The 14,652-nt window shown below is 40.1% G+C and overlaps 1 protein-coding gene across 4 annotated transcripts in view; it reads left to right on the top strand.

The window, feature by feature from the left end:
* Positions 1-14,652, top strand: part of LOC132697368 (tyrosine-protein kinase transmembrane receptor Ror-like) — a 239,270-nt gene that overhangs the window by 88,835 nt on the left and 135,783 nt on the right. For 3 of the 4 annotated variants that reach the window (XM_060662810.1, XM_060662812.1, XM_060662813.1), the window contains exon 3: positions 6,701-6,792. In XM_060662810.1, coding sequence (XP_060518793.1) covers positions 6,701-6,792 — 92 coding nt within the window. The remainder of the gene's footprint in view (positions 1-6,700; positions 6,793-14,652) is intronic. The other variant, XM_060662811.1, reaches the window with a different exon arrangement.

Raw genomic sequence — 14,652 nt, 5'->3', positions numbered from 1 at the left:
CTCCTACAAAATCGAAAACTATATGGGAACTTTTTTTGAAGATTTTTTTGCTGGTATTTCTCTTTGCAACATTTTTGTTGTTGTTAGCTATAAAAACTCAAACAAGATAAGCAGAGATAAGCGTCATAGAAAACTTTTTGATATGGATGGAAATGAATTGAAAAATTGTTGAATATGTCAGAAGTCTATAGATGAAGCTTACTATGTATGTGACGTATGCAGAGAATGTATCAATCTTACGGAGTCAGAGGATAGATGCATGCCACTTCAGAAACGAATGTTAATAGTGGCCTAAAATACCAAGCCTAGACAGTGAGCGACTCGACCAAAGGAGGGAACTTCGCAATCACTCCCCGTCACATTCTGATTGAAGAGATCATCTCCAGCACGGAAGCAGCCATCAAGAACCTACCGGACCAAGATGCCGAAGAGATACGAAGCGAGATAGCCAACATCCTCAGGAAGGCAAAACCACCCAAGATTAACCTGACGAGAAGTGAAGGACTGGCACTGCGTAGCCTGAACATACTCCCAGCGGACAAAGGAAACGCAACCGTTCTTCTGAAGACCGAGGACTACGAAAGGAAGATTGAGGAACTCTTGGACCCGGGAAGCTACAAACCCCTGAAAAAGGATCCGACGCAAGCTAGACTACGTCTTACCAACCGACTCATCAAGTCATCATCACTGTCAGAAGAAATCAAGAAGCGCATTGTGAGGACGGAGACTGTTCCACCAAGGCTCTATGGACTACCTAAGATACACAAAGTAGATGTCCCGTTAAGACCAATAGTTAGCGCACCCGGATCACCAACGTATTACTTGGCTAAACACTTGGCATCGCTGCTCCAACCACACGTAGGGCACGGCACCAGTTACATCAGGGACTCCACCGACATCGTGCGCAAGATTCGCTATTTACCAAAGTACCTCTGAAGAGTTGCTTGGACCTGGTGAACAGGATATTTCCTGTCGATATTTGCAAACTTTTTGAAGTCTGTCTGACCGGTAGCTATTTCGTGTGGAAGGGAAACTTCTACGAGCAGGTGGACGGAGTGGCAATGGGAAGCCCATTAAGCCCGGTTATAGCCAACTTATTTATGGAACACTTTGAGGAAAAAGCGATCGAGACCTCAGAGTACAAGCCAGTAACGTGGTTCCGGTACGTGGATGACACCTTCGTGATTTGGAAACATGGTATGGACAAGCTCAACAACTTTCTGCAGCATCTCAACAGTCAGCATCCCAGCATCCAGTTTACTATGGATACTGAAAATGACCAACAACCTGCATTCTTGGACGTACTAGTGAGGAAGCGAGGTAACAAGCTGGGCCACACAGTTTACAGAAAACCAACCCATACGGACAGATACCTGCATGCTCTAATCAACCATCACCCAAGTCAAAAGTATGGGGTTATCAGAACCCTGACAGAATGAGCCCGAAGGATTTGCGAACCGGAGAACCTCCAGAGGGAACTTGAACTGCCGTATATTCCGAGTGTCACCGACAGGATTGGCAGAGTATTGAAAAGACACGACATCGAAACAATCTTTAAGCCTACAAAGAACATCCAGCAGACCATCAGGTCAGCGAAGGACAAGAGGGATTCACTTTCAGCTGTAGAAGTTTACCGCATTTCGTGTTCATGCGGAAAGGTCTACATCGGAACTACTAAGAGATCAATGGGAACGAGACTTAAGGAGCATAAAGCAAGCTGCAGGCTAGGACAGACCGAGAAGTCTGCAGTAGCTGAACATGCACTGGGCAGCGGGGAACACAGGATACCCTTTGAGAGCTGTAAGCATCGGTCAACGGCTATCACAACAGACTAGTCAGGAAAGCCATTGAGATACAAAAACACCCACACAATTTCAACAGATAGGAGGAGACCCTTAGACTCAACCAAATCTGGAACCCGATCCTTAGGAACGTCCGCACAGTACCGATCGATATCCCGAGACCAACCGAAGCGGAACAAGTCCCGCCCACCACCAATCGGCATAAATACAACCTGCAGGAGAAATCGTCAGTCTACGTCCAACATCGGAGATGGAAGGACCTCTGAAGGAGCTCGCCACTCGTGCTAGCGAAACGTTAGGAAGTAATTCCAACCGACGACGGCCTTTAAACCCGAATCAAGATAATAGCTTATTCAAAGGCTAGCCCAACAATTGCTTGTACAAGAAGTACAGGAAACGCTGAAGAACCTTAGGGACAACAGATATAGTACATATAAGAGTATAGACGAGATAATAGATGCGTCTCCAAGAACAAATAGCATAGGAATAGGCACTCAAACAGAAGAAATTGTAATGCAAGCTGACGGAACACAAACTGAAAATCAGGCCAAAGGTAAATTAACAAATATGGATGTCCAGAGTATCATTAAAAGTGACTTGGATAACAATGCGCAAAATAATTTAATGGGCAGAGAATGGGAGCACGATGCGTTCACACATACAGTTGTAAAAAACGATACCCTGCATAATGTAATCAATGAAACGGATCGCATAGTTTTTATGGACCCAAAAGAGGCAGACAACTCCGCTCTAATTCGAAGATTAACCGAACCGGAGATTCAAATTATGGACCTTGTCGAAAGAAGTAAACCTGAGCCAGAGAACGTTATTTACGTGGAAACCAGCAGCAAATTACTCGATGGCGAAAGTGAGACTGAAGACGGGCAAGATCTGAAAAGGTTCACATTTTTGGTGGGCACTGATTTACAGAAAGAAGAAAAGGAGGCATCTCAGGAGATATATAGACATTACTATTAAGAAAGGAAGAACTTTCCAGAAAAGGTGGGACCATGAAAGATGCCAAAAGATTGTGGAATGTGCATTAAAAAATAGCGCGGTGACCGTAGAACTAATCTTCCCAGCTGATGCAAATAAACAAAGGCAATATGCAGGAATAAATTCGCGACCACAGTCAAAAATTCCATCCGATGCTGTTGTGGTAGAAAAAGGGGACAGATCCTATGCGGAACTGCTTACAGCTGTGAAGATGGAAGTGAATAAACGACAACTAAGCAACCTAGTTAGCGGAGTAAGAAAGTCTAAAGATGGTAACCTAATATTGTCAATAGAAAGGCAACATGGCACAGCAGTACACATGGCTGAGGCTCTTAAAGGCGTGATGATGATGCACTGATAAAAACCACAACCGTAAATGAATCAAGACCTATACTGCATATAAAAAACATCGATGCAATCACCACCACGGACGAAATAGTAAACGAAATTAAAACATTTTTGAAAAGAAATAATCTTACGGGAGAGGTTAGAGTTAGCTCTCTTAGACCGTCGTTCAGAGAAACACAAGCTGCCACAGTTTTTGTCTTCAAAGAAATTGCCCATAAACTAGGGTAGAATCAGAATCGGACTGGCGAGTTGTCCAACAAGAAAAAGAGTCAATATCACCTCGCGCTTCCAATGTTGGAACGTAGGACATATGGCTAAAGAATGCCCTGGGCCGAATAGATCTAAGCTGTGCATTAACTGCGGAGAAGGACTGTGTGAAGAGCTTGCATTGTGTAATATGCCAGGTGTCCGGTCATAAACCGCTCAGTATGAGGTGCCCAGTCTATAGGAGGGCTGAATTACAAAGCGTATAGTATCCAAACTTGAAAAACTTAGGTAGACGATACGCTGCACTTGACATATTACGGCAAGCTATAGGAACGAGGAAAATAGACGTGGTCGTGTTAAGCGAGCCAAACAAAAAAAATGCTACGAGAAACAAATGGCAGACAGATGATAACTTAGACTCGGCGATACAAGTGATAAATAACTCGGGACATTCCCAATACAGCGGCAAAGGCATCGGCTTTGTCTGGATAAACTACTTGGACATAATTATATATAGTTGTTATATATCCCCAAATTAGGGCGAAGAAACTTATCTCCGTTTCCTACACCACTTGAAACTAAGTATCCGTAACCTAAGGAAACAATGTCTTATATGTGGAGACTTTAGTGCCAAGTCGGTGATGTGGACCTGGTCGTGTTAAACAGAGGCACCATGCCAACATTCAAAATGGGCACCAGCGAGTCCTTTATTGATGTCACATTCTCAACGAGTAGACTAGCAACCAGAATCTTAAGCTGGGAGGTATCGGGCGAAGAAAATTTGTCTGACCATAACTTTATTTTCCTGGCCATAAAAGAAGATAGTGTAAACGAGACGAACTCACCTGAACAAAAACCGAAACAACTAGGGTGGAGTGTAGATTACACAAAAATTGAGGAATTCCTAATAACTCTGGAGAAAAGATTATTATCTGCACAAAGTACCAAAGATATGACACCAAAAGCATGGTCCGAAATTATAACCGGCACATGCGACAGTATCTTTAAGAGAAAAAAGGACTGGGAGGTAACAAGAAGCCTGTCTACTGGTGGACATCACAGATAGCCAAACTTAGAGAGGAATGTCTGCTTAAAAAGCGTACCATGACTCCAAAAAACAAATTGCCACATATTACTGACGAAGAAAAAAAATCGGCAATAGCACAGTATCGAGAAACCCGCGCAAGCCTGAAAAAAGCTATCCGAGAAGCCAAAAAAGAGGCCTGGAAGAGAGTAGTGGATGATGTGGAAAATGACACCCGGGGCATAGGTTATAAAATAGCTACCAAAGCATTATGCTTAAGACCATTTCTCCAGATTACAGAAGAATTTATGTTACAGGAGGCTCGGAAATAATTTCCTTCTCTACCAAAAATAACCTGGGACCTGATAGCGGTGAATCCAAAAGAAATACCACCATTTTCAATGGAGGAAGTAGAAGAGGCAACTAATAGACTTAGGTCGAAAAGGGCGCATGTCCCGTACTGGATTCCACCAGAAATTATCAAAAATGTTATCAGGAAATTCCCTGTGCAATCTTTTAACCTTATGAACCGCCAGCTCTAGAGAGGAGAGTTCCCAAAAATTTGGAAAAAGGCAAGGTTAGTTCTTATAGAAAAGCCCCAGAAACAAATGTAAGTTAAATCGTATCGTCCGATTTGTTTAGTAGACGGTATGGGGAAAGTCTTGGAATACTTGCTAAAAGAAAGGTTAAATACAGAAATAACGGAAAAGGGGGACTGGCCAAGCTACAGTTCGGATTTACTAAAGGTAAATCAACAGTCGACGCTGTTATGCGGCACCTTCTTGGTCTAACGTTCTAAAACACAGGAAATACACAAATATGATGCTAAAGATCGAAACGAAAATGGCTATTCGAATATGTAGTGTATTCAGAACGGTGTCAACTAGTGCGGTGCTAGTATTGTCAAACATAATCCCAATAGATCTGCAGGTGAAAGAAAGGGAGAAAACGTACGGGAAGGATAGGGCGTTCACGATAACCGCGAGAGCAACATCTCTTGAACATTGGCAATGGACCCAAAGTCTAATCCCTAATGTAAAACCTTGGTGTAACAGAAAACATAGAACTCTTAACTACTATCTCACTCAGCTCCTCTCAGGACATGGTTGCTACATGGCTTATTTCTATCGCTTTAAGATTGCAAGGAAGTCTGGCATAGCGTGTCCGAAATGGCCAAAAGAATTCTCGTACGAAATGAGATAGAGGAACATCAAAGAAAAAGATGAACTGGTCCAAGCGGCATGATGAAGTAATACCTAAGGGTGGTTGAAATGTTTATTTGAATATTTTATAAAATGTTATGCACATCCATAAGACTTAAATAATGTATATCTACACTAGTTGTTACTATATTAGATATATCTCGTGGACATATAATCGAGATTTATTGAGTTAAATTTGAGAAAATATTTCAAATCAATATAATTAAATATGGATATGAAATGTATAGGTTAAAAGGTAACAGGAGGTAAAATTTGTGAGAAGCAGTACACCACCCAATTTGAAAAGGTATTGTTGGTATATTTTGCAAAAGAGTCTGACAAGGTGAAGTGGATTTAATTTTTTGTCATTACCTAGCTGGTTTCATTTTTGAAAAAATATCTGTCGGAAACCATCGCCAGAAATCTATTAAAAAGTATTATCTCGAGAAAAATTTAATCAATTCAATGATTAAGGTAGATTTTTAGTTATTGCTTCATATATTCTTTAAATTACTCAGCATCGTCATTTCAATCATTTCAGGTGCTTGCCGCTGTGAGGAGCTCACTATAAAGATCATCGATGATATTATAGAAGATAACAAAGAAACTACCCGATACTTAGAATTATTCAATTGTCGTTCAAGTTATGCTATTATTTTATATTACGTTTCTGGAGCATACAAATAAGAGATCTTTCAACCAAATTTTCCAATTGAATTGCATTGGATAAAGGGCTAGTTTAATAACAAATCGCATAAAATTACCAGGTTCTGTTGGTTAATGTTTTACGGTGAACTTCTGCTACACTTTGTACTAACGCTGGATGGAGATCTTTGATTCAGACGGAAGGGAGTGTGCAAACTTCTTGCACTCATTTTAATTAAATGCTAAATAAAATTTGAAACTGTGAAACATCGAGATGAAGTCCTACGGCAACGGCCTAAGAATAAATGTAAATAACATTTTAAATAGTAAATAAAATTAGCTACGAATATAAGGGACTTTGGTTAAATTTATTGCTTGATCAAGATAATTTCAGAAAGCATAGAGGCCTTCTAACATTTTAACTTCACAACGCTTTCTATTGCTCCAAATTACAATTGCAATGTTCTTTGTTTCAGTAAATGAACAACCTGGTAGAATTCCAAATGTACAACCTCCCTCCATCAAAGTAATACCTGTGTCAAATACAAACAATTCCAAGTTGCCGACGGTACGTATTTTCAAATAATCCATTGTTCTGTTGTCTGTGTGTGTTCGGTGTCCTCGTACGTCTGTAAGTTCTTTGTTATATAATATATATATATATATATATATATATATATATATATATATATATATATATATATATATATATATATATATATATATATATATATATATATATATATATATATATATATATATATATATATATAATTTTCGCGTTGTACATAAAGTAAGCGTTTTTCAGGCAATGTCTTGACAGATCCATTATGTATGGCAGAAGATCTTCGTTTTCTTCTATAAGCAAGAGTTCCTCTTCTACTGGAATACTCGGGTAGAGGGATTTGACATCGAAACTTGCCATAATGTCGTCCTTGTCCATCCTGAGAGAACCTAAAAACTGAGTGAAATGTTCTGAGTTTTTAACATATGAATCTGCCTTTTCCACTATAGGCTAAAGTGCACTGGCCAGATGTTTTTCCAGCTTGCATAATGGTGAGTTAAAGGCGCTTACGATTGGTCGCAGGGGAACCCCGTCCTTATGGATCTTTGGGAGCCCGTAGAATTTTGGGCAACGACTCGATTTTTCCCTCGGAACAAGTTTCTTCTTTGTATCCTCGTTTATTGATGAATCGAGAATTTTGGACTTAGTTGTTTTTTCCAAATATGTCGTGGGATCTCTGGTGACTAGTTTGTATACTGGGTCGTTCAAAATATCCTCCAATTTTGCATTATAGGCCGATGCATTCGTGACGACAGTGGCATTTCCTTTGTCTGCTGGCATTATTGGAACACACTGTCTATAGAAAACCAACACACACTAATAGATATCTGAACGCTAAATCTCATCACCACCCATCACAGATACAGGCAGTGGCAAATACATTAATTGCTCGGTCCTTCAGGCTCACAAACGAGAGGAACAGAGATAAAGAACTGAAGAAAATTAGTACCTGTCTCCCACAAAATGGATACCAAATGCGAACCATCAGCAAGGGAATCAGTAAACGACAACAGCCGCAGCAGAGAATGTAGGACGAGACCCAACGAAGATCGATCGCTGTCCTGCCATACATCAAGGGGGTTACTGACAAAATCGGCCGAATATTACGGAAATACGACATATCAACGGCATACAAACCTGACCATACCATCGGAGCAATACTAAGAAACCCAAAACAAAAAATTACTCTGGAAAACCAAGGAGTATACAGTGTAGCATGCGGATCGTGCAGCCTGACGTATGTGGGACAGACCAACAGAAGGATTTCAGCCAGGCTCGAGGAACATCGTTTAGCCATAAGAAATAAACAAACAACATCTGCTTTGTTTCAGCACCAACATTAGACAGGCCATAAAATTGATTTCGGCACTTGCAAACAAATAGCTTATATTCCTGATTTTAGGACTAGGATTATACGAGAGGCCATCGAAATAGAAAAGTCCGGACACCTCAATACGAGAGACGACGCTCTGCACTTATCCAACACGTGGAGAACGATAATCAAACAGCAGAGCGATGCGCAGCAGCCAACGGGGACATCGCAACTACGATCGGGCGAAATTAACAACGCGACAATTCGGGGGGCGGAGCCACCTCTCCCCACGCACAAGCAGCACCGTTACCATCTCCGGCACAGAGTATAAATACCGTACGCACCGCCGATAACCTCCCAGTGTTCGAAGTGTTTTCGGAGCGCGAGCATTGAAGATGCCAAGTGAGATTTTGGCGAAACGTCTGCAGGATTCCAGTCGGATGCAGGATTCCAGTCGGAGTTCAACGAGCGAACGGATGATATCCCGGAATGTAGTGTCATCACATTTTTCCATCCGTGAATCAATACGTGAGAATATCATACACCTTTACGGGAAGGAGACCTTTACAGCCACCAAGTGTTATGAAAAACTAAGACAAAGGAGGGTTATTTCGCTGTGCAACTTGAATTTTCTTAAAAACTGCCGCAACCAGAACTTGTTGCCAACATTTACAAGGTTGTCTTATCACACACGCACCAGAAGGACACAAGCTATCCTGGACAAAGCTAGCAAGGCCCTACTCCAAGACCAGATCAGGCGGACCCGGTACGAAATTAGTGAGACTGAACTACAACTTTTCAGACTCCACCTGAAACTGAGCAACAAGATCCATCAGTTGCTGTGGGACCGCATAGAATTACTAACATCATGGCGCACTGAGAAAGACAAGGACATCACTTCAAAAAACTGTGGAAGAAATTAGAAATCCTTCAGTCAAATTCCAAAAAATCAGGACAAGTGCCAAATACAAACCGAAGCAGTACAGTTCATAATATTTCAGCATACCATCTTTCCGATACAGAAGTCAGCGTACTGAATAAAGGATTTAACTATGCAATAGCTCCAAAAAGAGTACCCGTCGAAGAGATCGTTTCCAACGTCGAAGCAAGTCTTTCCACCATAGACGAACAAGATGCGGAGTTAATTAGGCAAGATGTCGCCAGAGTCTTAAGACAGTCTAAACCACCGCAACCAAACTTAAGCAGAGAAGAAATGCAAGCCTTAAGGAATCTAAACAAAAACGAAAACATTCTAATAATGCCAGCAGACAAAGGAAATGCCACTGTCGTCATGAATACATCGGATTATAATGCAAAATTGGAGGATATTTTGAACGGCCCAATATACAAACTAGCCACCAGAGATCCCATGACATATTTGGAAAAAATAACTAATTCCAAAATTCTCGATTCATCAATAAATGAGGATACAAAGAAGAAACTTGTTCCGAGGGAAAAATCGAGTCGTTGCCCAAAATTCTACGGGCTCCCAAAGATCCATAAGGACGGGGTTCCCCTGCGTCCAATCGTAAGCGCCTTTAACTCACCATTATGCAAGCTGGAAAAACATCTGGCCAGTGCACTTCAGCCTATAGTGGAAAAGGCAGATTCATATGTTAAAAACTCAGAACATTTCACTCAGATTTTAGGTTCTCTCAGGATGGACAAGGACGACATTATGGCAAGTTTCGATGTCAAATCCCTCCACCCGAGTATTCCAGTAGAAGAGGCACTCTTGCGCGACTGGAAAATTCAAGTTGCACAGCGAAATAACCCTCCTTTGTCTTAGTTTTTCATAACACTTGGTGGCTGTAAAGGTCTCCTTCCCGTAAAGGTGTATGATATTCTCACGTATTGATTCACGGATGGAAAAATGTGATGACACTATATTCCGGGATATCATCCGTTCGCTCGTTGAACTCCGACTGGAATCCTGCATCCGACTGGAATCCTGCAGACGTTTCGCCAAAATCTCACTTGGCATCTTCAATGCTCGCGCTCCGAAAACACTTCGAACACTGGGAGGTTATCGGCGGTGCGTACGGTATTTATACTCTGTGCCGGAGATGGTAACGGTGCTGCTTGTGCGTGGGGAGAGGTGGCTCCGCCCCCCGAATTGTCGCGTTGTTAATTTCGCCCGATCGTAGTTGCGATGTCCCCGTTGGCTGCTGCGCATCGCTCTGCTGTTTGATTATCGTTCTCCACGTGTTGGATAAGTGCAGAGCGTCGTCTCTCGTATTGAGGTGTCCGGACTTTTCTATTTCGATGGCCTCTCGTATAATCCTAGTCCTAAAATCAGGAATATTAGCTATTTGTTTGCAAGTGCCGAAATCAATTTTATGGCCTGTCTGATGTTGGTGCTGAAACAAAGCAGATGTTGTTTGTTTGTTTCTTATGGCTAAACGATGTTCCTCGAGCCTGGCTGAAATCCTGCTGTTGGTCTGTCCCACATACGTCAGGCTGCACGATCCGCATGCTACACTGTATACTCCTTGGTTTTCCAGAGTAATTTTTTGTTTTGGGTTTCTTAGTATTGCTTCGATGGTATGGTCAGGTTTGTATGCCGTTGATATGTCGTATTTCCGTAATATTCGGCCGATTTTGTCAGTAACCCCCTTGATGTATTGCAGGGCAGCGATCGATCTTCGTTGGGTCTCGTCCTGCACTCTCTGCTGCGGCTCTTGTTGTTTACTGATTGCCTTGCTGATGGTGCGCCTTTGGTATCCGTTTTGTCGGAGACAGGTACCAATTTTCTTCAGTTCTTTATCTCTGTTCCTCTCGTTTGTGAGCCTGAAGGACCGAGCAATTAATGTATTTGCCACTGCCTGTATCTGTGATGGGTGGTGATGAGATTTAGCGTTCAGATATCTATTAGTGTGTGTTGGTTTTCTATAGACATTGTGTTCCAAATGTCCATCTTCGGCCGTTCTGATGTGCACATCTAAAAAGGGCAGACTGTTATCCTCTTCAAGTTCTATTGTAAATTGAATCCTTCGGTGAATGGAATTCAGATGATCTAGGAAGCTCCTCCTTGCCAAAAGGCCATACAACAAATACGTTATCAACGTATCTTGTCCATAGTTTTGGCTTCAGATTTGCCTTCTCTATTGCTTTCTTTTCGAAGTAAATCATGAAGAGGTTGGCAATCACAGGTGAGAGAGATGATCCCATTGCTGCTCCATCTATTTGTCGGTAAATTTTCCCGTTGTACATAAAGTAAGCGTTTTTCAGGCAATGTCTTGACAGATCTATTATGTACGGCGGAAGATCTTCGTTTTCTTCTATATGAACTTGATAAAAGTTATTAGATAAAAATGTTCTTTTTAATAGTTATTTTTTTCATTGTTCCCTAAGATATAAATAAAATTAAAGTTAAACAGGGAATGAGAGGAATAAAAAGTACGAAATATTCAATAATGTGTCAGTCACCACTGCCACCGAACAATATTTTGATATATTACTTTTTTTAATGTACCTTAACGTAAGTCGTCTCAATATAAATATACTCTCGAAGTGAATAACTAGTGTATAAACCTCTGAACTGAAGTATCTTTTTAGGTGATTTTCGAAATATTCTCTATAAACTTTTGCCTCGGTATAAAAAATGTCTCTTTAGTTACTTGGATACCATCTAATTTTTTCCCAAATTCATTAAAACAAATCCCCCTTTCAAATTCCTGCTCTAAAATACCCATTTTGCAGTGCAGCTTAAAGAAGTTACCTAGGGCTGCGATCCACTTCGGATATTTCCGGTGATATATTAGCCAGGGCTTTGGTTTGGTCTCTCAGATGGTCAAGGTACGCATATAGTATCCAACACCTTGTAAACTCCTTCAGTCACTCATTTATTAAGCACTCGCTCCGAACTTGTTTAGCAAAGATTTCTGAAGATTTTTTTTTTAGGAGACTTTCACAGAATAATGTAAGACTATTTACAAATATTCTGCATTCTACCTGCGTCGGTGGTTGATAAATATGTTCCAGACAAGCATTTTTCAATTCGGTTGAATAGGGTTGATTCCAGATTCCCGAATTGCAATATATCTGAAAGAGCTATGTCAAAATTAACCAGGGAAACAGAATAAAAAATACATGACTATGACAAATAAAGTCATAATCGCCGAAAACAATAATGAAACCGAAATCTCATTCTATCAAATTAAAAATTAATCAATGTAATCAATTCTTCTACCCGGAAATATCCGAGAATCCATAGAAATCTCTAAACAACCAGACAATCTTAACCGCGACACTGTCTTTCACCAATATGGAAATCTAATACAATGTTCATGTCCCTCTTTTAGCTCCGCCTTTCTCAAAGAGTGGGTTCAGAATAGAATCTGAGCAAGCTTCACTTAAGCTCTGAAGACGCCAACAGGATGATTGGCGAAATGTCAGCTAGCTTTATTTACAAACAAACGATGCAGAATGTGTCTAAAAGATTGGTAAATAGCTTTCTGAAGAAACTGTTAATTTTGACGAGTAACGAATGCCGCTCTCATCGCAGTTGTCTGTGTTCTTTATATTTTTATAAAAATTTAAAAAATCCTTATTTTCATTCAAACTAAAATAGAAACTTCTAACTATTCCTCCTAAATATTCCAAATAACTAACATCGACCCTTTTTAAACCAACATTAAACACACACAACCCAGTAATATGATGCCTCAACTGGCCTCCTAAAAGAAAATAATTGAAAATGATATTAATTTCTAAATTAACAGTTTTTCTTAATTTGGTACAATAATTTATTGATCTGCAAATAAGTCGACCGTCAAGAACTTAGAAAACAATTTAAAAGAATAATATTTAAATATTAGTATTCACTTTACAAAACTTCTGGATTCCTCCTGCATCGGTTTTTGCTGAGTCGAATTTGCTGACATTTCGCCAATCATCCTGTTGGCATGTTGAGTACTTGACTGAAACTGGCTAGCATTTTACTCTGTGCCTGCGTATATATTGTTGAACGTCGTCCGAGACGGTATTTCTGCCGCTCATTCCGCTCCGCCCCCGTCAAACCCCTCTTAGTTCAACAATATATAAGCAAATACAGATTAAAATGCGAGCCAGTCTCAGTCAAGTTCTGAAGAAGCCGATAGGATGATTGGCGAAGCGTCAGCAAGTTCGACTCAGCAAAAACCGACGTAGGAGGAATCCAGAAGTTTTGTAAAAACTCGTCAAAATTAACAATTTCTTCATAAGGCTATTTACAACTCGTGTATACCACGTTTCTATAGCGTTTCATCCGGGCGTCCATACATGGACGCTTGGTTGTAGACGGACGCTCGGAAGATATTCAGAGATATTATCCGTTCGTTTGCTGAACTTCGACTGGAATCCTGTATTTTCGGAGCGCGAGCATTGAAGTGAGATCTTGGCGAAACGACATGGAGATCATGGATATCCATATAGCTCGAACGGTATATAGATTTAATATACAATGGAGGTAAAAATGTTTTGTGGGAAGCAAGTGAAATCTATATTTGGTGTTGGTTACTGTTATAAAACCCCAATGGAGAATTTTGTAAAGGGCGTCCGTTATATGCCCCTTCCCCCCCTCAATGCAGTGTAGTGCAGTGCTAATATTTCGGTCACCACGTTGCACCCACATAAAGGCTAGTTAGAACTCAACGTGCAGAACTATAATTATTATTTGGTTACAATAATACAAACCTACCTACTAAATTTACCTACCTATATCTCAACGAGGCGGCACTAAATTTTTCGTCATTTAGGATAAACCTTGGCCAGACTGATCTTGGTTTCTACCATAATCTAAGAAAAAACAATAGGAACAATATTGTAATGAATATCTAAATTGATTCAAATCTCATTGTTAAATATTTTTAAAAAGTTCTAAACATCGTCTTCTCCAAGAAAAGTTGGCGCTTATATCCGCCCTTGTTGTAAAACCATTCATGTCCACATGTGGAAAATGAGTATCATTTCGCGATTGTATAGTGTGTCCCAAATTTGATGTTGATGTGTTGATGTGTTGCGGCTTTGGTGAACCAAAGCTGCTTTTTTATAAAATGGAAGGTGGCACATACATAAATCTCATAGTTATCTTGAATTTTTAGATACAATGATTTTGAAAATTTTTAGTTCGCTAATTAGAAAGGTGATCCAGTGGCGCAATTACTTCTCATTTGAAACTTACAAAAGATTATCACTCACTAAAAACACCAAAACTTTCGTGTGTGCTATATTAAATGACCATTCATGATACACTGCAATTATATCCAGAATGGAAACCTTGTTTAGTGAAAATGTATTTTTTATATTCAACTTGCAGTTGTCTTAAATAATCAGTGTCTTTTTTTTTGGTTTCAAGGGTTCTTGAAACTAAACTGAACTTGAAACTTGAAAATCATAGCAGCCTTAGACATTTCTTTATTTCTTTGGTTATTTGCGTAGGAGGAGTATTAATAATACTCCTATGATAATAAATATTAACCAGACTTTCAATTTTCAATTAGATAAGTTGCTTTGAGAATAAACAAAATTTGTTTGGTTTTTGGGATGCGGAATGTTTTTGGAAGCTTTGC

This window comes from Cylas formicarius, unplaced genomic scaffold, assembly GCF_029955315.1.
Source record: "Cylas formicarius isolate icCylForm1 unplaced genomic scaffold, icCylForm1.1 PGA_scaffold_1__22_contigs__length_36826433, whole genome shotgun sequence".
NCBI lineage: Eukaryota > Metazoa > Arthropoda > Insecta > Coleoptera > Brentidae > Cylas > Cylas formicarius.
Note: the sequence above shows the minus strand (reverse complement) of the source record. Positions and strands in the feature narration are given on the sequence as shown.